General features: G+C 45.6%; 1 protein-coding gene across 1 annotated transcript; it reads right to left on the minus strand.

Annotated features, from left to right (window-relative positions):
- Positions 1-410: 410 nt before the first annotated feature.
- LOC138359666 (S-antigen protein-like) lies at positions 411-23,237 on the minus strand. Its single transcript, XM_069319083.1, has 2 exons — positions 23,038-23,237; positions 411-1,398 (listed from the first exon to the last, which is right to left on the minus strand). Exons 1-2 carry the CDS (start codon positions 23,235-23,237, stop codon positions 411-413), a joined length of 1,188 nt encoding a protein of 395 aa, XP_069175184.1.
- Positions 23,238-23,490: the final 253 nt, after the last annotated feature.

The raw sequence follows: 23,490 nt of genomic DNA on the forward strand, positions 1-23,490 counted from the left end.
ACTTATGACTCTGTCATAAGTTTGAAAACCCAAACCCAAGTTTGGGTTTGAAAAGTTGAAAACCCAAGTTTTCAACTTCGCTAATGAACACTAAGTCATTGTCACTCACTTTCATAGTTGTCCCAATTGCAATACCATTGTTGTCTAGTTATCACCATTGTTGTCTAGTTATCACCATTGTTGTCTAGTTATCACCATTGTTGTCTAGTTATCACCATTGTTGTCTAGTTATCACCATTGTTGTCTAGTTATCACCATTGTTGTCTAGTTATCACCATTGTTGTCTAGTTATCACCATTGTTGTCTAGTTATCACCATTGCCTGTGTTCTAACCTAAGCCTAATACACGCGATCTTGGGCCTAATATAACACATATATATGTGTGATATGATTATAAGTATATCATGGTATTATGAGTACTGTCCGTGTTGCAGTCTGTCTCCCCCGTGTTGAAGTCTTTGTCTCCCCCGTGTTGAAGTCTTTGTCTCCCCGTGTTGAAGTCTTTGTCTCCCCCGTGTTGAAGTCTTTGTCTCCCCCGTGTTGAAGTCTTTGTCTCCCCCGTGTTGAAGTCTTTGTCTCCCCCGTGTTGAAGTCTTTGTCTCCCCCGTGTTGAAGTCTTTGTCTCCCCCGTGTTGAAGTCTCTGTCTCCCCCGTGTTGAAGTCTTTGTCTCCCCCGTGTTGAAGTCTTTGTCTCCCCCGTGTTGAAGTCTCTGTCTCCCCCGTGTTGAAGTCTTTGTCTCCCCCGTGTTGAAGTCTTTGTCTCCCCCGTGTTGAAGTCTTTGTCTCCCCCGTGTTGAAGTCTTTGTCTCCCCCGTGTTGAAGTCTCTGTCTCCCCCGTGTTGAAGTCTTTGTCTCCCCCGTGTTGAAGTCTTTGTCTCCCCCGTGTTGAAGTCTGTCTCCCCCGTGTTGAAGTCTGTTTCCCCCGTGTTGAAGTCTTTGTCTCCCCGTGTTGAAGTCTTTGTCTCCCCGTGTTGAAGTCTTTGTCTCCCCCGTGTTGAAGTCTTTGTCTCCCCCGTGTTGAAGTCTTTGTCTCCCCCGTGTTGAAGTCTTTGTCTCCCCGTGTTGAAGTCTTTGTCTCCCCGTGTTGAAGTCTTTGTCTCCCCCGTGTTGAAGTCTTTGTCTCCCCGTGTTGAAGTCTTTGTCTCCCCCGTGTTGAAGTCTTTGTCTCCCCCGTGTTGAAGTCTTTGTCTCCCCGTGTTGAAGTCTTTGTCTCCCCCGTGTTGAAGTCTTTGTCTCCCCCGTGTTGAAGTCTTTGTCTCCCCCGTGTTGAAGTCTTTGTCTCCCCCGTGTTGAAGTCTTTGTCTCCACCGTGTTGAAGTCTTTGTCTCCCCTGTGTTGAAGTCTTTGTCTCCCCGTGTTGAAGTCTCGTGGATCAAATTCTTCTCTTGCTTACATTTTCTGTTCAGGACTGCAACTAAATTAATTAATATATATATTACAGCACTGGAGTTCAGAGGCAATAATTGTATTTGTATTTAAAAATAAATCTGCGGAAATTACAGGATTTATCTTACGTGTGTTAGCGATTTATTTATAAATCCAAAAACATGTCGCTCATTCGGAAATTGCAAAGTCAATATTTCCAAAATGCTATTTTAAAATATGTAAATTGACGGTATTAAAATTCTATATGTGCGGGATGTTGTATTCTACAAAATTGTATTTGTATTATACAACTCTAATCTTCACTATACACTACCTCCATAACAGTGAATGAGTGAATAAGTGGTTATCTTCTTAAGGTTATCTTGAGATGATTTCGGGGCTTAGTGTCCCCGCGGCCCGGTCCTCGACCAGGCCTCCACCCCCAGGAAGCAGCCCGTGACAGCTGACTAACACCCAGGTACCTATTTTACTGCTAAATAACAGGGGCATAGGGTGAAAGAAACTCTGCCCATTGTTTCTCGCCGGCGCCCGGGATCGAACGCGGGACCACAGGATCACAAGTCCAGTGTGCTGTCCGCTCGGCTCCCTTAAAGGATGGTGGTCAGCAAATTTGTTAAAATATGTTGTATCTACTACCTAATTGTCCATTACGTCTATGTATGCACTACAGTTCAAAGGGCCTGGTGGCCTGGTGGATAGCGCGCAGGACTCGTAATTCTGTGGCGCGGGTTCAATTCCCGCGCGAGGCAGAAACAAATGGGCAAAGTTTCTTTCACCCTGAATGCCCCTGTTACCTAGCAGTAAATAGGTACCTGGGAGTTAGTCAGCTGTTACGGGCTGCTTCCCGGGGAGTGTGTGTGTGGTGTGGGGGAAAAAATAGTAGTTAGTAAACAGTTGATTGACAGTTGAGAGGCGGACCGAAAGAGCAAAGCTCAACCCCCGCAAACACAACTAGGTGAATACATACTTGCAAAAAAATAAAAAATAATTTAGTTCAGTTGCAAATACATATGATTTCTCACTTGCAATGTTGGTTACCACTATAATTCCCCAGGTATTAATGGCTAACACACAGGAAAATATAATGAATCTCATTATTCATATCTTATGATTGGTTATGATTAAAGACGTAGCCTCCCCACCCCCCCCTGCCTGGGCACAAGGGTTTTCCACCGAGAATTAAGTCCAAACCTTCCCAATCCGTCCTCGACTCAAGTCCATTCCATCCAGCGGTCGACCCCACAGACGCATTCATAAAATTTTTACATGCTGTTCATTCAAAACGGAAATTTTCTCAAATATTAATTACTATTATAATATATTAGCATATTGTGCATATATAGGCATAGGTTAGGTTAGGTGTTTAGGTTCTGTTGGGGATTATTTATATTTGAAATGCGTGGGTGAAGCATTTAATTTTATATTAAATATTACATTATATTAAGTGTAGCAACACGGTTGAATAAATTGGTTAAGTTGAATTATTTTAATTGATGTCAATTACTTGTTGAAAAGTGTCACTCAATATTTGTATTACAAGTGTAAGAGAGAAACCTATTAAGTTGCAGCCAGCCTTCGCATACAAAGATCCAAGCTCGTTAATCCAGCCGCCAAACCCCCTGTTTATGAATCAAAAGCGGTTTATACAAGACGTACAACTAATGATGTCCGAACACTTTCGGAACAAAAGTCACATTTTCTAAGCGTAAAGCAAGATGCGTCTATAAATATGCTTACATGTTATTAGCAGGCAAATAAGAATAATTATCCAAATTGGCCTAGCCACACATTATTTGGAAATCTTATCACATTAAATCACACCATTACTCTCACTAAACAGCAAGACAAAAGGAAGCTATTTAAGGAAGATGTCCATAAATGCCTTAGTACTCATAATAACACTGTTTTAACACAGCTCTTCAGGTCCCTATATATATATATATATATATATATATATATATATATATATATATATATATATATATATATATATATATATATATATTTTATATAGAGAAGGGAGTACCACCTATGGCTGGAAGAAGGGGGACCCATAGCCTCGGAGGAAACCACACATAACGCATTGGAGGGAATGTAGGTCCCCTCCAATACAGTTTCTGTGTGCTTTTCTCCTACCACCCTCTTCCTTTTTTTTTTTTCCTTTATTGTGTATTTAAAGGTTACAAAACATACAAGACAAGTATATATATATATATATATATATATATATATATATATATATATATATATATATATATATATATATATATATATATTTTTTTTTTTTTATATATATATAGGGGGGTACCACCACTGGTGTAATTATAGGGACCCACAGCCTCAGAGAAGGGAACACAGAGCACTCAGGGAAAAACTTGACATTTAACTCTGAATACGAAAGAGTGTTCACTTCTCCTACCACCCCCTTTTTTTTTTTTTTATTATGATGTACACTTTATTATGCAAGGTTATACAGTTACATATCTGATTTTATACAAAAAATGAACATTAAGAGGACACAAGAAAAAGTTCGCTTCCTAGAGGCTGTAGATTTCCTCGAACTCCTCCGACGCCGGGCAGGAACCGAGGATGCAGCGGGCATTTCCCCTCTGGATCGCGACACTGAGGCGCTGAAAGAGAAAACTTGCTGCTCTAGGGTCTCTTGTGGTGTCAATGAGCTTGGAACCAAGATCCTTAAGAAACCTTCTTGCACTCTCACCCCATGGGCCTAGGGTCTCAGACCCTATTGGAACGAAATTGTACCTTTGATCTAATTGCCTGTACTTGACTGACTTTTGTTTTTCTCTGTGTGTCGCTGCGGCTCCTGCCGTGCCGGCAGAAAGGGTGATGTATGTCGTTGCCAGGGTGGATACGCAAGTATAGTCCCATGCTAACTGCCTGCCACCCTTCCACGGACGCAGTGTGATTCCGTCTGGTCGGCCGGCAAAGCTAACAGAGTCACGGTTCAGTAGGTTGCGGGGCTCTCTCTCCGCTGGACACTGAGCAGAGGCAAGGCTTCTTTTAATGATGTCGTTGACTTCGTCGTGTCTAGTGTGCCAACCACCCGATTTTCCACAGTGCAGGCCATGCAATCCATATTCGTCAGCATCTGCCTCGCCGCAAATACACCTGTGAACAGTGTGGATAGGGGCAGCAAGGCGGAGAGCGACTGCAATACGGAGCTCCTGCGGATCAAGACGTGTGCCTGTCGCAGACATAGGGACTGCCAGAAGGAAGTCCCCTGCATGGGGAGCCTGCACAGCTGTGAGGCGTGCACGATCACTGGGGGTTGTTGCTGCCTCCAGCAAAGCTGTGGCTTCTTTGTCTACAATGGGGCTATCCCAACTGGATTGTTTCTTGGCTTTCGGCATGGCTGGTCTGAGTGCTGGGTCTGTCATGGCACCCCATTTCGTGTCACATTCCGTGTAGTGGGGGTCCTGTATCCCCGCTACATCACTCAGGGTGTCAGGTAGAATTTCCTTAACCAGGTCATCTGATGCTGAGGAGGAAGACAGGAAGGCTGGGACTGCAATTTGGGTGGCGGTGCGGACACCCAAGCCACCGAGCCTGACAGGAAGAGTGGCTTGTTTCCACTGGCATTCGTTGAGAGAGAGGTTAACAACTTTTTCCAGCATGGTCTTCAGTAGGAGGTCATACTCGTCAAGCTTTGGGTTGTTGTAAGATGGGGCGCACCTCAGAAAGTAGGTTAGCCTCGGAAGGGATAGGCATTTGGTGAGGAGATAAAAAGCATCGTGGGCATCGATGTCACCTATTCCGTCTTCCATCCTCCTAAGGTCTGCGATTTTCTTGTCGAGGATCTCCTCAATGGCGTTAGACCCGAGGGGAGCTCCAAGGAGGGTGCTGTTCTCGGCCCTAATGACATGGGCTCCAGGCAAGGCAGACCTTATTCTAGCTACGATGTCTGGGTTGGAGGAGACTACTTCACACTTGGAAGGGTTCAGGACGAGACCCAGGCTTACTTCTTGCTCCCTTATTTTCCTGATATCTGACAAGAGGTGGTCTACGGTGCCAGCTATAGTGCCATCATCCAAAAACCAGATGTTGAACTCGCTGGACAAGCTTTCGGTGATTTCTTTTAAGACTAAGCAGAAAAGAAGGGGAGCAAGAGGATCACCTTGCTGAACACCTTCACATGATCTGATTTCATGTTCACCAAAGAGCAGTTTTGACTCGCCACTGTAGCACGATAGTATGAACGGGTAGAGGGGCCGGAAATGGCGATGTACGGCACAAAGTACTGCATCTCTTCTTACCATGTTGAAGGCATTCTTAAAGTCCAGTTTGAGCAGGGCCTTTTCATCAGAAATGTTTGTGATGTATGCTCGTGCTGCATGGGCAGCCGCTTCACAGCCTTGGGGGATTCCAAATCCTAGCTGGATTGGTTTCAGCAATTCAGCCGCTTGCTGGCTGACAACCCTCGTAGCAGCCTTGGCAATCAGGCGTCGGAGAGTGTTGCCAACAGCGATTGGCCTGATTCCTTCGTCCTTCTTTTTGAGAGCACAGAGGGAGGCACCAAAAAAGTAAGATTAAAAATTCTAACACGAATTTTCTCAATCTTTCGTACATTACGCTTCACTGTTGGAGGTAAATTAAAAATCAATTCTCCAAAATTCATTTTTATTTCTAGTCTGACGCGACTCGGGCACGTTTCGTAAAACTTATTACATTTTCAAAGACTTTAGTTCACAAATACACAACTGAATAGAACTTACGTATCTCCGATTTTATATCTACATTTGAGTGAGGTGGAAGGGGTGATGTGGCATTAACACAAGACAGAACAAAATGTGGTATTAATAGGGTATTAATTTCATCAACACAAGACAGAACAAGGGTATTAATAGGGTATTAATTTCATCAACACAAGACAGAACACGAAACAATGGATATTGAATAGAAGTGTTTGTAGAAAGCCTATTGGTCCATATGTCTTGATGCTTCTATATTGGAGCGGAGTCTTGAGGTGGGTAGAATATAGTTGTGCAATAATTGGCTGTTGATTGCTGGTGTTGACTTCTTGATGTGTAGTGCCTCGCAAACGTCAAGCCGCCTGCTATCGCTGTATCTATCGATGATTTCTGTGTTGTTTACTAGGATTTCTCTGGCGATGGTTTGGTTGTGGGAAGAGATTATATGTTCCTTAATGGAGCCCTGTTGCTTATGCATCGTTAAACGCCTAGAAAGAGATGTTGTTGTCTTGCCTATATACTGGGTTTTTTGGAGCTTACAGTCCCCAAGTGGGCATTTGAAGGCATAGACGACGTTAGTCTCTTTTAAAGCGTTCTGTTTTGTGTCTGGAGAGTTTCTCATGAGTAGGCTGGCCGTTTTTCTGGTTTTATAGTAAATCGTCAGTTGTATCCTCTGATTTTTGTCTGTAGGGATAACGTTTCTATTAACAATATCTTTCAGGACCCTTTCCTCCGTTTTATGAGCTGTGGAAAAGAAGTTCCTGTAAAATAGTCTAATAGGGGGTATAGGTGTTGTGTTAGTTGTCTCTTCAGAGGTTTTTTTCCATGACTGTTACATCTAGAAAAGGCAGCTTCCCATCCTTTTCCGTCTCGTAAGTGAAACGCAGCACGGAACTCTGCTCAAATGCCTCCTTCAGCTCCTGCAGATGTCTGACATCAGGTACCTGTGTAAAAATGTCGTCAACATACCGGCAGTATATGGCCGGTTTCAAGTTCATGTCGACTAAGACTTTTTGCTCGATGGTACCCATGTAGAAGTTTGCAAACAGGACACCTAGGGGAGAACCCATGGCGACCCCATCTACTTGCTTATACATGTGCCCATCCGGGCTCAAGAAGGGTGCCTCTTTAGTACAAGCTTGGAGTAGTTTCCTCAGAATATTTTCTGGTATGTCAAGAGGAGTACAGGCTGGATCACGATACACTCTGTCGGCTATCATTCCGATTGTCTCGTCCACAGGTACGTTGGTAAACAGCGATTCTACGTCCAACGAGGCTCTTATCCCTGTGGCCCGTGTGCCCCGCAGTAAGTCAACAAATTCCTTTGGAGACTTCAGGCTGAAGGCGCAAGGAACATAAGGAGTCAGCAGGCCGTTGAGTCGCTTCGCCAGTCTGTACGTGGGTGTGGGTATCTGGCTAATGATTGGCCGAAGTGGGTTTCCAGGCTTGTGCGTCTTGACATTTCAAGACGCACAAGCCATGCAACCGTGAAAAGCCATGCAACCTCTGAAGAGACAACTAACACAACACATATCCCCCCTATTAGACTATTTTACAGGAACTTCTTTTCCACAGCTCATAAAACGGAGGAAAGGGTCCTGAAAGATATTGTTAATAGAAACGTTATCCCTACAGACAAAAATCAGAGGATACAACTGACGATTTACTATAAAACCAGAAAAACGGCCAGCCTACTCATGAGAAACTCTCCAGACACAAAACAGAACGCTATAAAAGAGACTAACGTCGTCTATGCCTTCAAATGCCCACTTGGGGACTGTAAGCTCCAAAAAACCCAGTATATAGGCAAGACAACAACATCTCTTTCTAGGCGTTTAACGATGCATAAGCAACAGGGCTCCATTAAGGAACATATAATCTCTTCCCACAACCAAACCATCGCCAGAGAAATCCTAGTAAACAACACAGAAATCATCGATAGATACAGCGATAGCAGGCGGCTTGACGTTTGCGAGGCACTACACATCAAGAAGTCAACACCAGCAATCAACAGCCAATTATTGCACAACTATATTCTACCCACCTCAAGACTCCGCTCCAATATAGAAGCATCAAGAAATATGGACCAATAGGCTTTCTACAAACACTTCTATTCAATATCCATTGTTTCGTGTTCTGTCTTGTGTTGATGAAATTAATACCCTATTAATACCCTTGTTCTGTCTTGTGTTGATGAAATTAATCCCCTATTAATACCACATTTTGTTCTGTCTTGTGTTAATGCCACATCACCCCTTCCACCTCACTCAAATGTAGATATAAAATCGGAGATACGTAAGTTCTATTCAGTTGTGTATTTGTGAACTAAAGTCTTTGAAAATGTAATAAGTTTTACGAAACGTGCTCGTGTCGCGTCAGACTAAAATAAAAATGAATTCTGGAGAATTGATTTTTAATTTACCTCCAACAGTGAAGCGTAATGTACGAAAGATTGAGAAAATTCGTGTTAGAATTATTAATCTTACTTTTTCGGTCATATTTAATAATATATGTCTACAGGAAAGACTGCTACCAAACTATACTAATATATATATATATACACACACACACACACAACCCGTCCTCTTAAAAATAACGTCACTTTTCGCTGGTATGCGCACTATGGCCAAAAGTGGACGTAATTTGAAATGAAATCAACTCACAGAAGTGACGTACTGTCCCGTTTTCTGTTTGAGTCGTCCGGGTTACTCGGAAAGGTTAGAAGAGGAAACTTTCAATTAACGTTTTTCATAAAGTTTTGAAACTTTATGAGAATTTCCTGCCCACCTAACCTACCAGAGGACCCTTAACTTACTGTTGTAAAAAAAAAAAAACTCCCAAATATATTTTCATTTTCAAATTACGTGGATACCATACAGAGTTGGGTTGAATTCCAGTAAAATAGTGTGTGAAAGCCTACACACACACACATAATAGAGCCCAATAGACTCCAGAGTCTGTACACCATTTGAGTGACACTCAAGAGGCGGGACCAAAGAGCCAGAGCCCAACCCCCACAAGCCCACCAACGAGTGCACACATTATTACCCTGTGTTGCCAATAACATTAATGTATCCCTAATTTGGTATTACGACAGGGTATGCCAGTCGTAAAGCAATAAGATATGTGTATGACCAGGAGAATGGGAGGTAGCCCGAGACTGTGGGAGGTGGCCCGAGACTATGGGAGGTGGCCCGAGGCTGTGGGAGGTAGCCCGAGACTGTGGGAGGTGGCCCGAGGCTGTGGGAGGTGGCCAGAGGCTGTGGGAGGTGGCCAGAGGCTGTGGTAGGTGGCCAGAGGCTGTGGGAGGTGGCCAGAGGCTGTGGGAGGTGGCCAGAGGCTGTGGGAGGTGGCCACAGACTGTGGGAGGTGGCCAGAGGCTGTGGGAGGTAGCCCGAGACTGTGGGAGGTGGCCCGAGACTGTGGGAGGTGGCCCGAGGCTGTGGGAGGTGGCCCGAGACTGTGGGAGGTAGCCCGAGACTGTGGGAGGTGGCCCGAGGCTGTGGGAGGTGGCCAGAGGCTGTGGGAGGTGGCCAGAGGCTGTGGGAGGTGGCCAGAGGCTGTGGTAGGTGGCCAGAGGCTGTGGGAGGTGGCCAGAGGCTGTGGGAGGTGGCCACAGACAGTGGGAGGTGGCCAGAGGCTGTGGGAGGTAGCCCGAGACTGTGGGAGGTGGCCAGAGGCTGTGGGAGGTGGCCAGAGGCTGTGGGAGGTGGCCAGAGGCTGTGGGAGGTGGCCAGAGGCTGTGGGAGGTGGCCAGAGGCTGTGGGAGGTGGCCACAGACTGTGGGAGGTGGCCACAGACTGTGGGAGGTGGCCAGAGGCTGTGGGAGGTGGCCAGAGGCTGTGGGAGGTGGCCACAGACTGTGGGAGGTGGCCACAGACTGTGGGAGGTGGCCAGAGGCTGTGGGAGGTGGCCCGAGACTGTGGGTGATGGCCAGAGGCTGTGGGAGGTGGCCAGAGGCTGTGGGAGGTGGCCCGAGACTGTGGGAGGTGGCCCGAGGCTGTGGGAGGTGGCCCGAGGCTGTGGGAGGTGGCCAGATGCTGTGGGAGGTGGCCAGAGGCTGTGGGAGGTGGCCAGAGGCTGTGGGAGGTGGCCACAGACTGTGGGAGGTGGCCAGAGACTGTGGGAGGTGGCCACAGACTGTGGGAGGTGGCCACAGACTGTGGGAGGTGGCCAGAGGCTGTGGGAGGTGGCCAGAGGCTGTGGGAGGTGGCCAGAGGCTGTGGGAGGTGGCCAGAGGCTGTGGGAGGTGGCCACAGACTGTGGGAGGTGGCCAGAGACTGTGGGAGGTGGCCACAGACTGTGGGAGGTGGCCACAGACTGTGGAAGGTGGCCAGAGGCTGTGGGAGGTGGCCACAGACTGTGGGAGGTGGCCAGAGACTGTGGGAGGTGGCCACAGACTGTGGGAGGTGGCCACAGACTGTGGGAGGTGGCCAGAGGCTGTGGGAGGTGGCCACAGACTGTGGGAGGTGGCCAGAGACTGTGGGAGGTAGCCACAGACTCTGAGAAGTAGCCACAGACTCTGAGCAGTAGGCACAGACTCTGAGAAGTAGCCACAGACTTCCTAGGAAGTAAATGCTATATTGCTAAATACATAAAGACTTACAATAGCCACTGAACAAGCAACATTTGCAATTATTTAACCTAACAATCAATTAACAGCTAACATAGGAGCAGCAATTAGAGTGAATGTGTCGCCTGGTTTAGCGTGATTTACGTCCTTAGCCTAATTCAAATATTACAATGATGACAAGGGGCGCGCGGGCGCGCGCGCGTGCCTGCATGCACATACAGACACACGCGAGTGCGCATACGCGCGCGCGGAAGGAAAAAAAACCTCCGAATCTCCACTAATGACACAGGATTATTTTGGGGGGAAATTATGAGTTGAAATAATTTAAATGAACACCTAACTATTTCCAGGTAGCCTAATTAGGACTGACGGTGGGGGGGAGGGGTGGGGCTCAAAAAAAAAAATTAAAAAATTAATGGTGAGTCTTTCATCATATGTTGACATCACAGAATTTGTCGCGAAGATTTATAAAGCATTTTTTTCCTTTCAGTCTGTAATGGCAGACGCGATAAATTCTGTCCCAGTCTGGACTTTTAACTCGGGGCTTTGAACCGGATCAACCTGTTACTGGCTCCGGGGATCAATGTACCCGCGCGGCCCGGTCTCCGGTATTGATTGGTGGTGTGGTCAGCCAGGCTGGTCCTGATGCAGACCAGTGCTCAGTGTCTCATGTAGGCATCATAGTCCGGTTGATCATAGATACAAAAGCACCACGACTGAACTGATTAGTTATTACGCGATTCAAACCAAAAAAATAAACATAACTTTAATTAGCAGTTATGATTTATTAAATACAGTCATTATTGTAGTTAATTGGGTCAACAGCCGGCCAGATACAACTTGAGGTTATCTTAAGGTTATCTTGAGATGATTTCGGGGCTTTTTAGTGTCCCTCGCGGCCCGGTCCTCGACCAGGCCTCCACCCCCAGGAAGCAGCCCGTGACAGCTGACTAACACCCAGGTACCTATTTTACTGCTAGGTAACAGGGGCATAGGGTGAAAGAAACTCCAGCGTGCTGTCCACTCGGCCGACCGACTCACTAGTCGGGGCAGATTCACTAATCAGTTACTCAAGTAGTTACGAACCTGTACATCATGCCTCAATCTTTGACGGCTTAGGTTACATTTATCAAACAGTTTACAAGCGTGAAAACTTGCCAATCAACTGTTGTTATTGTTCTAAACAGCCTCCTGGTGCTTCGGAGCTCATTAACTGTTTAATAATTGTAAACAAAGCCGCCAAAGATTGAGAAAAGATGTCCAGATCCGTAAGTGCTTGCGTAACTGCTTCGTGAAGCTGACCCAAAGTGTGTCTGGAGTATTGAGTGTGTGTGTGTGTGTGTGTGTAGCATCTAGTGGGAAGAGGATCTAATGATGACCAGACCACACACTAGAAGGTGAAGGGACGACGACGTTTCGGTCCGTCCTGGACCATTCTCAAGTAGATTGTGAAGATCTAATGGCTCGGGGGATTATTACGACACCAGGAAGCGTTTGTGAGTAATATCAATATTGAAGATGTATTGACCAATTGTATAATAACCGATTCATGTTAACTCATCACCTTATTGTATGCACCATCAGTACGGTCATCTCTAGTACAAACTGGTGCATTGATATATTAAAAGGATATGACATATACAATGATACTGAATTATGAATATATTGAAGATATATCAAAATACATCTACAGCTGTTTGTGTAGAATGAAAATTATTCTTAAAAGAAATAATATATCTAAAACCGTCCGTTTTATCTGTAAAAATACTTTATATCCAACTTTTGTTGGATATAAAGTATCATTCCATATCATTCCAAAATCTTTTTTAGATTTTTGTATTAGATTTTAGATTTAGATTTGTATTAGATTTAGATTTTTTTGTTTTAGACTTATTTAGAATGTTATTTAGAATTAGTATATATAATTTTACGTATTAATGTCATTGTTGTGGGGATTACGGCCTCTGGTGCACACATGGCGACTCTATAGTTCATTAGATAGAAATTTCCATAACTGCTTTTATTATAATTGTAATAAATATTATTATAGGCATTATGTGATACGCCTGTAATGGCAGCTTCCCCCCCCCCCCCGTGTAACGTAGAATACACATACTATTAGCAACGCTAATGACTAATTATGTCAAAACAACTATACATGGGTATGATCATTAGGGAAGAATAATTATTTTTTTTATTATTATTGCTGCTCTCCTTTTGTCCGGTTTGGTGTCCGGTAAGTAGTTTGGTGTCCGGTAAGTAGTTTGTTGTCCGGTAAGTAGTGTTTGGTGTCCGGTAAGTAGTTTGTTGTCCGGTAAGTAGTGTTTGGTGTCCGGTAAGTAGTTTGGTGTCCGGTAAGTAGTGTTTGGTGTCCGGTAAGTAGTTTGGTGTCCGGTAAGTAGTGTTTGGTGTCCGGTAAGTAGTTTGTTGTCCGGTAAGTAGTTTGGTGTCCGGTAAGTAGTTTGGTGTCCGGTAAGTAGTTTGGTGTCCGGTAAGTAGTTTGGTGTCCGGTAAGTAGTTTGGTGTCCGGTAAGTAGTTTGGTGTCCGGTAAGTAGTTTGGTGTCCGGTAAGTAGTGTTTGGTGTCCGGTAAGTAGTTTGGTGTCCGGTAAGTAGTTTGGTGTCCGGTAAGTAGTTTGGTGTCCGGTAAGTAGTTTGGTGTCCGGTAAGTAGTTTGGTGTCCGGTAAGTAGTTTGGTGTCCGGTAAGTAGTTTCATGTCCGGTAAGTAGTTTCATGTCCGGCAAGTAGTTTGGTGTCCGGTAAGTAGTTTGGTGTCCGGTAAGTAGTTTGGTGTCCGGTAAGTAGTTTCATGTCCGGTAAGTAGTTTCATGTCCGGCAAGTAGTTTGGTGTCCGGTAAGTAGTTTGGTGTCCGGTAAGTAGTTTGGTGTTCGGTAAGTAGTGTTTGGTGTCCGGCAAGTAGTGTTTGGTGTCCGGTAAGTAGTTTGGTGTCCGGTAAGTAGTGTTTGGTGTCCGGTAAGTAGTGTTTGGTGTCCGGTAAGTAGTTTGGTGTCCGGTAAGTAGTGTTTGGTGTCCGGTAAGTAGTGTTTGGTGTCCGGTAAGTAGTGTTTGGTGTCCGGTAAGTAGTGTTTGGTGTCCGGTAAGTAGTTTGGTGTCCGGTAAGTAGTTTGGTGTCCGGTAAGTAGTGTTTGGTGTCCGGTAAGTAGTTTGTTGTCCGGTAAGTAGTTTGGTGTCCGGTAAGTAGTTTGGTGTCCGGTAAGTAGTGTTTGGTGTCCGGTAAGTAGTTTGGTGTCCGGTAAGTAGTTTGGTGTCCGGTAAGTAGTTTGTTGTCCGGTAAGTAGTTTGGTGTCCGGCAAGTAGTGTTTGGTGTCCGGCAAGTAGTGTTTGGTGTCCGGTAAGTAGTTTGGTGTCCGGTAAGTAGTGTTTGGTGTCCGGTAAGTAGTTTCATGTCCGGTAAGTAGTTTCATGTCCGGCAAGTAGTTTGGTGTCCGGTAAGTAGTTTGGTGTCCGGTAAGTAGTTTGTTGTCCGGTAAGTAGTTTGGTGTCCGGTAAGTAGTGTTTGGTGTCCGGCAAGTAGTGTTTGGTGTCCGGTAAGTAGTTTGGTGTCCGGTAAGTAGTGTTTGGTGTCCGGTAAGTAGTTTGGTGTCCGGCAAGTAGTGTTTGGTGTCCGGTAAGTAGTTTGGTGTCCGGTAAGTAGTGTTTGGTGTCCGGTAAGTAGTGTTTGGTGTCCGGTAAGTAGTTTGGTGTCCGGTAAGTAGTGTTTGGTGTCCGGTAAGTAGTGTTTGGTGTCCGGTAAGTAGTTTGGTGTCCGGTAAGTAGTGTTTGGTGTCCGGTAAGTAGTGTTTGGTGTCCGGTAAGTAGTGTTTGGTGTCCGGTAAGTAGTGTTTGGTGTCCGGTAAGTAGTTTGGTGTCCGGTAAGTAGTTTGGTGTCCGGTAAGTAGTGTTTGGTGTCCGGTAAGTAGTTTGTTGTCCGGTAAGTAGTTTTTGGTGTCCGGTAAGTAGTGTTTGGTGTCCGGTAAGTAGTTTGTTGTCCGGTAAGTAGTTTGGTGTCCGGTAAGTAGTTTGTTGTCCGGTAAGTAGTTTGGTGTCCGGTAAGTAGTTTGGTGTCCGGTAAGTAGTGTTTGGTGTCCGGTAAGTAGTTTGTTGTCCGGTAAGTAGTCTGGTGTCCGGTAAGTAGTCTGGTGTCCGGTAAGTAGTGTTTGGTGTCCGGTAAGTAGTTTGTTGTCCGGTAAGTAGTCTGGTGTCCGGTAAGTAGTCTGGTGTCCGGTAAGTAGTGTTTGGTGTCCGGTAAGTAGTTTGTTGTCCGGTAAGTAGTTTGGTGTCCGGTAAGTAGTTTGGTGTCCGGTAAGTAGTTTGGTGTCCGGTAAGTAGTTTGGTGTCCGGTAAGTAGTGTTTGGTGTCCGGTAAGTAGTTTGGTGTCCGGTATGTAGTGTTTGGTGTCCGGTAAGTAGTTTGGTGTCCGGTAAGTAGTTTGGTGTCCGGTAAGTAGTTTGGTGTCCGGTAAGTAGTTTGTTGTCCGGTAAGTAGTTTGTTGTCCGGTAAGTAGTGTTTGGTGTCCGGTAAGTAGTTTGTTGTCCGGTAAGTAGTGTTTGGTGTCCGGTAAGTAGTGTTTGGTGTCCGGTAAGTAGTGTTTGGTGTCCGGTAAGTAGTTTGGTGTCCGGTATGTAGTGTTTGGTGTCCGGTAAGTAGTTTGGTGTCCGGTAAGTAGTTTGGTGTCCGGTAAGTAGTTTGGTGTCCGGTAAGTAGTTTGTTGTCCGGTAAGTAGTTTGTTGTCCGGTAAGTAGTGTTTGGTGTCCGGTAAGTAGTTTGTTGTCCGGTAAGTAGTGTTTGGTGTCCGGTAAGTAGTGTTTGGTGTCCGGTAAGTAGTTTGTTGTCCGGTAAGTAGTGTTTGGTGTCCGGTAAGTAGTGTTTGGTGTCCGGTAAGTAGTGTTTGGTGTCCGGTAAGTAGTGTTTGTTGTCCGGTAAGTAGTTTGGTGTCCGGTAAGTAGTTTGTTGTCCGGTAAGTAGTTTGTTGTCCGGTAAGTAGTTTGTTGTCCGGTAAGTAGTTTGGTGTCCGGTAAGTAGTGTTTGGTGTCCGGTAAGTAGTGTTTGGTGTCCGGTAAGTAGTGTTTGTTGTCCGGTAAGTAGTTTGTTGTCCGGTAAGTAGTTTGGTGTCCGGTAAGTAGTGTTTGTTGTCCGGTAAGTAGTGTTTGTTGTCCGGTAAGTAGTTTGTTGTCCGGTAAGTAGTTTGGTGTCCGGTAAGTAGTGTTTGGTGTCCGGTAAGTAGTTTGGTGTCCGGTAAGTAGTGTTTGGTGTCCGGTAAGTAGTTTGTTGTCCGGTAAGTAGTTTGGTGTCCGGTAAGTAGTTTGGTGTCCGGTAAGTAGTTTGGTGTCCGGTAAGTAGTGTTTGGTGTCCGGTAAGTAGTGTTTGGTGTCCGGTAAGTAGTTTGGTGTCCGGTAAGTAGTGTTTGGTGTCCGGTAAGTAGTTTGGTGTCCGGTAAGTAGTGTTTGGTGTCCGGTAAGTAGTTTGGTGTCCGGTAAGTAGTTTGGTGTCCGGTAAGTAGTGTTTGGTGTCCGGTAAGTAGTTTGGTGTCCGGTAAGTAGTTTGGTGTCCGGTAAGTAGTTTGGTGTCCGGTAAGTAGTGTTTGGTGTCCGGTAAGTAGTGTTTGGTGTCCGGTAAGTAGTGTTTGGTGTCCGGTAAGTAGTTTGGTGTCCGGTAAGTAGTGTTTGGTGTCCGGTAAGTAGTGTTTGGTGTCCGGTAAGTAGTGTTTGGTGTCCGGTAAGTAGTGTTTGGTGTCCGGTAAGTAGTGTTTGGTGTCCGGTAAGTAGTTTGGTGTCCGGTAAGTAGTGTTTGGTGTCCGGTAAGTAGTTTGGTGTCCGGTAAGTAGTTTGGTGTCCGGTAAGTAGTTTGGTGTCCGGTAAGTAGTTTGGTGTCCGGTAAGTAGTGTTTGGTGTCCGGTAAGTAGTGTTTGGTGTCCGGTAAGTAGTTTGGTGTCCGGTAAGTAGTTTGGTGTCCGGTAAGTAGTTTGGTGTCCGGTAAGTAGTTTGGTGTCCGGTAAGTAGTGTTTGGTGTCCGGTAAGTAGTTTGGTGTCCGGTAAGTAGTGTTTGGTGTCCGGTAAGTAGTTTGGTGTCCGGTAAGTAGTTTGGTGTCCGGTAAGTAGTTTGGTGTCCGGTAAGTAGTTTGGTGTCCGGTAAGTAGTTTGGTGTCCGGTAAGTAGTGTTTGGTGTCCGGTAAGTAGTTTGGTGTCCGGTAAGTAGTGTTTGGTGTCCGGTAAGTAGTTTGGTGTCCGGTAAGTAGTTTGGTGTCCGGTAAGTAGTTTGGTGTCCGGTAAGTAGTGTTTGGTGTCCGGTAAGTAGTTTGGTGTCCGGTAAGTAGTTTGGTGTCCGGTAAGTAGTGTTTGGTGTCCGGTAAGTAGTTTGGTGTCCGGTAAGTAGTTTGGTGTCCGGTAAGTAGTTTGGTGTCCGGTAAGTAGTTTGGTGTCCGGTAAGTAGTGTTTGGTGTCCGGTAAGTAGTTTGGTGTCCGGTAAGTAGTGTTTGGTGTCCGGTAAGTAGTTTGGTGTCCGGTAAGTAGTGTTTGGTGTCCGGTAAGTAGTTTGGTGTCCGGTAAGTAGTGTTTGGTGTCCGGTAAGTAGTTTGGTGTCCGGTAAGTAGTGTTTGGTGTCCGGTAAGTAGTTTGGTGTCCGGTAAGTAGTGTTTGGTGTCCGGTAAGTAGTGTTTTGTGTCCGGTAAGTAGTGTTTGGTGTCCGGTAAGTAGTGTTTGGTGTCCGGTAAGTAGTTTGGTGTCCGGTAAGTAGTTTGGTGTCCGGTAAGTAGTTTGGTGTCCGGTAAGTAGTGTTTGGTGTCCGGTAAGTAGTGTTTGGTGTCCGGTAAGTAGTGTTTGGTGTCCGGTAAGTAGTTTGGTGTCCGGTAAGTAGTTTGGTGTCCGGTAAGTAGTGTTTGGTGTCCGGTAAGTAGTTTGGTGTCCGGTAAGTAGTTTGGTGTCCGGTAAGTAGTTTGTTGTCCGGTAAGTAGTTTCATGTCCGGCAAGTAGTTTCATGTCCGGCAAGTAGTTTCATGTCCGGCAAGTAGTTTCATGTCCGGTAAGTAGTTTCATGTCCGGCAAGTAGTTTCATGTCCGGCAAGTAGTTTCATGTCCGGTAAGTAGTTTCATGTCCGGTAAGTAGTTTCATGTCCGGTAAGTAGTTTCATGTCCGGCAAGTAGTTTCATGTCCGGTAAGTAGTTTCATGTCCGGTAAGTAGTTTCATGTCCGGTAAGTAGTTTCATGTCCGGTAAGTAGTGTTTGATGTCCGGCAAGTAGTTTCATGTCCGGTAAGTAGTGTTTGATGTCCGGCAAGTAGTTTCATGTCCGGATGAATAATCATCACAGTTGAGCTATTTTCAATTTTGCATAAATACAACATTCCTTGTTCCTGTATTTAGCTATATACACCGCATACACCACCACTATACACCACTCAAATACATAGTTCTACACGCCAGACACCGCAATACAACTATACAAGACCACGGTTATACAGCTATGAATCACATACACCGTCGCCCGTCCTCAACTATACAATGTATAAACCGTTGTATAACACACACGTCACTATATGCCACCATCACCGCTGAACCTCACGTCACATGAAGGGCTGCGGGTCTGAGGGGGAAATGGTCACGACATACGAGATATTCAGAGCCCAGTACAAGACTGACAGGGAAATACCGTTCGATACACGCAAAGGAGTTTCTCCAGTGCATATATTGGGCGTAGAAGAACTGGACTGAGAAAGGAATGATGGTTGTCGTAGCAGATTCAATACATGGATTCCAATTTTTAAGAAAGGTCCCAGGAGCTGAAGATCAACCTGCGCAATCACAAATACACACACACACACACACACACACACACACACACACACACACACACACACACACACACACACACACACATACACGCACACGCACGGGGTCTCGTAGCCTGGTGGACAGCGCGCAGGACTCGTAATTCTGTGGCGCGGGTTCGATTCCCGCACCAGGCAGAAACAAATGGTCAAAGTTTCTTTCACTCTGAATGTCCCTATTACCTAGCAGCAAATAGGTACCTGGGAGTTAGTCAGCTGTCACGGGCTGCTTTCTGGTGTGTGGAGAGGAAAAAAAAAAGTAGTAAAGTTGATTGACAGTCGAGAGGCGGGCCGAAAGAGCAAAGCTCAACCCCCGCAAACACAACTAGGTGAATACAACTAGGTGAATACAACTAGGTGAATACGCACAGAATCTCAGGTGGTACCGGAAATTATCACCAATATCCGTCAGATACAGCCCGCTTGTGGCTTCCCTTTGAGGCTCCGTACCTAGGTTGTGGTGGTAAATGGAGACTATACACACACACACACACACACACACACACACACACACACACACACACACACACACACACACACACACACACACACACACTGTACTGTTCTTGCGTCACCACATACACTACAAGGAGAGGATATACATGGGGGGAAACACAGATGTGTCGCACAGCTGTTCAAGAACGAGCTTTTCCAGTCCAAGAGTCGTCATGATGTGCAACGAACTAGTTGAGGAAGTTGTCAAATACCATTCAGTTTTAAATGCATATATCACAAGAAACCCCGAGTGAAAAAAAAACAATCAGTGCATTTAACTAATAAGAGTCAAATGGAGAGAGAAGGGGGAGGGGGAGGGGTTATCACCAGGTGCCAAGGTAGGCAAGTACAATTAGGCAAGTACATCCCACCCCCCATACAAACCTGGGTTGTTATAGATTCAGCTACTCGGAACACGTTCCAAGTAGCACGGGCTATGGTGAACCCGTACACACCTGGGGTGCCCGTTCCCCACATCACATATATCACATATATATAACTGAAAACTCCACCCCCCCCCACCCACCCAGGATTCGAACCCAGACAGCCAGGAGCACTGTGCACCATGGCGTACCTGGTTCTTTAACCACTAGACCAGCACGACTCTACAAAAGTCTTGGTAGTCTTGAGACTATTTATCCAAGATCCGACAGTGCTGGGTGGTGTCAACTCGGGCATATATATTTCATCCAATCGCTTCACTTTGTGGGGCCACGTGAGCAACATGAATGCGAACAAGCTTGAATGGTCCCCATATGTGCTTGGGGATCATTAAATCTTGTTCACATTATAATATGTGTGTGTGTGTGTGTGTGTGTGTGTGTGTGTGTGTGTGTGTGTGTGTGTGTGTGTGTGTGTGTGTGTGTGTGTGTAAATCACGAAAATTAACATGTGATGAAAAATGTGACAGTCAGACCACGGAGGAAGAATTGAAACAGGAATTTCCTTAAGTACTTTCGTATATTAATTTAATACATCTTCATATATATATATATATATATATATATATATATATATATATATATATATATATGTGTGTGTGTGTGTGTGTGTGAAGTAAACCTTGAATGGTCCCCCAAGCCATAAATCGCTTGAAAACTCGGTCACCTGACCAGGGTTCGAATCTCCTCTCCTAAGGATCGTATCGAAGACCTTAACCACTTCGCCAGCGATCGCCTATATAGATTGACCAGTCCTGGAGCGCGTTAACTGACCTTCACGACTAACCAATCCCCGGCGACACTCGTGGTGCAATTTGGGCAAAGTCGCCCAGTAAAAGGTTAGGTCGTGAAGCTCAAGTTAATAACCTCCTACAGGATTAACCATGTGTAAAGGTATATGTATAATATCTCTCTCAAAATCTCCGTGATCTATGTAACCTACACAGGAAAAGGTTCGTCGTGGCTTGGGTGACGCCGAGGGTTCGAATCTCTCCTAACCCTCCGCGACGCTCCTAATCACAGTCTTAGGGATCAGATAAGACGCCGCCACCCACCTCCCGGCCGGTGTAGGGCCGGCGCGGCAAGATGACCAATGATAGCTTCAAGACAAAAACTCCAAGAGGGTGATGACTATCAGGGTTGGTGTCTATACCTGCTTCCCCGTCACGCCTCGAGACATCACCATGCCCGGAGACACGATGCTGGAGACTTCATGGCCGGAGACTTCATGGCCTCAGACATCATTCTAGAAGACATCATTCCCAGAGGTAGAGGTGCTATGAGCAGTCCTCGTACCAAAACGATAGAGGTACCAAATAATATATACATGGAAGATACTGAAGGGTTAAGTCCCAAATTTGCACAGAATAACAACGTACTGGAGTGAACGACATGGCAGGAAATGCAGAATAGAACCAGTGAAGAGCAGAGGTGCCATAGGCACAATCAGAGAACACTGTATAAACATCAGAGGTCCGCGGCTGTTCAACATCCTCCCAGCGAGCATAAGAAATATTGCCGGAACAACTGTGGACATCTTCAAGAGAAACCTAGATAGTTTTCTTCAGGAAGTGCCGGACCAACCGGGCTGTGGTGGGTATGTGGGCCTGCGGGCCGCTCCAAGCAACAGCCTGTTGGACCAAGCTTTCACAAATCAGTAGAAGAACTCCCAGAACCCCATCCAGGTACAATCCAGGTGCTGTAGGAACATCAGAGGTCCACGGGGGATCAGTAATCTCCCAGCATGTATAAGAAATATTGCCGGAATTTTTTTAACTTCAAGACAAAATAAGACAAATTCCTGCAAGAAGTGTTGATCAACCAGGTTGTCGTGGATGTATGTATGTATGGGGGCCGCCTGCTGCTCCTAGCAACTGTTCTTTGAAGCTCTCAAAAGTCAAGCCTGGCCCCAGGTCCCATGGGATTTGAGAGTTATTTTTAGTTTATTTCCTACCACAGACGTGGCCAGACATTTACAATGCTAACCAGAATTTATATATATCTACTGTCCTCCATGGTCATGGATGGAGGGAATTATCAGGGGAAAGCGTTGTTTGTTGTTGTTTTAGATTTAGCTACTCAGAACGATATGTCCATGTAGCACGGGCTATGGTGAGCCCGTAACTATGGGAATAGTTACGTTTCCCTATGGGAAAGTGCCAAGCCATTACGACTATATAGCACTTGGGAGGGGGTCAGGATAAGGATTCGGGATGGGACGGGGTGGGGGGGGGGGGGGGGGGGAGGAATGGTGCCCAACCACTTGGACGGTCGGGGATTGAACGCCGACCTGCCTACAGTACCATGCTTCAAGTTGGCAACATGTGATGGTATCCAAAGGAATATAATTTCAATTTGTTTTTTTAGCCCCTTAAACATTCATTGAAATATCTGTGATTATTTTCTGGGAGTCACTACTATGTGCGTTCAATGCCAGGAGTGCACTCTGCGAGTCACAGTATACAAGTCCTGGTTGATACCTGGTTGATGGGGTTCTGGGAGTCCTCCTACTCTAAATCTACTAATAGATCCCAGTTATCCCCCATAGATTAACTGGTTCATTCATCATTAATTGAGTTTGGTACATACTTAATATTTTGATGGAGTAAGCTTAAGGAATTGAACTACAAGGACTTTCTCTCGGTACAACCCAGACACACACACACACACACACACACACACACACACACACACACACACACACACACACACACACACACACACACTAGGGCACGCACTAGGGGACACAGGTGGAAACTGAGTGCCCAAATGAGCCACAGAGATATTAGAAAGAACTGTTTTAGTGTCAGAGTGGTTGACAAATGGAATGCATTAGGGAGTGATGTGGTGGAGGCTGACTCCATACACAGCTTCAAGCGTAGATATGATAAGAGCCCAGTAGGCTCAGTAATCTGTACACCTGTTGATTGACGGTTGAGAGGCGGGACCAAAGAGCCAGAGCTCAACCCCCGCAAGCACAACTAGGTGAGTACACACACACACACACACACACACACACACACACACACACACACACCAGAGATCCACATTGCGGGGTCCGAACCCAACCTTCTATTGGTCGCTGGCGGAGAACGAGCCATTTCCCTAAACCCACTTTCAACAAACTTCTCTCAGAGACAAAAGACTCGCTCGAGAGAGGAAAGTGGTAGAGAGGGATTAGCAACAATCAATTTGGATCCGTTGAGCAACGAATTCACTGCCACAGAAAACGGACGGACGGACAGATAGCCATATCCGTCCATCCGTCTCTCTCTCTCTCCCGCCAAATTTAATTCAATCATTCCAGATACTAGCCCTCATTGCGAGTCCCAGGACGATCGAGGAGGAGACCTTGTGAATCCCAGGATGACTACGATGGAATATTTCTGAATCCCAGGACAACTAAGAGCGGGGGCTGCTGTGCGACTCCCAGGATTAACAACGACGGCGGCATATATTTTCGAAACTCCCAGGACGACCTAGAAAGGCCAGTTTGTGGACTCCAGGACGAACGAAGGCGGCGTAAGTGAAAATAATACTAGGATCAAGATGGCTTGTCTGTGAATTCCAGGACGAACAAAAAGAGATATTCGTTTATTAAATAACGTTACAGGTAGAGTCCCATATACAGGTAGAGTCCCATATACAGGTAGAGTCCCATATACAGGTAGGGTCCCATATACAGGTAGGGTCCCATATACAGGTAGAGTCCCATATACAGGTAGGGTCCCATATACAGGTAGAGTCCTATATACAGGTAGAGTCCTATATTCATGTAGAGTCCTATATTCAGGTAGAGGCCTATATTCATGTAGAGTCCTATATTCAGGTAGAGGCCTATATAATTGCTATACATGAGGTATACATTCGTTGGTAATTATGCATATGATTATTTCACGTTCACAACAGACAACAAATGCTATAGAAAAAAAGAAACACATAAAAGTGTAGATTTTTCCATAAAAAGGTACTAAAAACTGCGGTGAATTTCATAAAGCAAGAACCTGCAGGTAATATCATATGCAAATTAGTCCATGGCCGCCAAAAACATTACGCTCAACGCA

The sequence above is a fragment of the Procambarus clarkii genome, chromosome 92 (genome assembly GCF_040958095.1).
Source record: "Procambarus clarkii isolate CNS0578487 chromosome 92, FALCON_Pclarkii_2.0, whole genome shotgun sequence".
Classification (NCBI taxonomy): domain Eukaryota; kingdom Metazoa; phylum Arthropoda; class Malacostraca; order Decapoda; family Cambaridae; genus Procambarus; species Procambarus clarkii.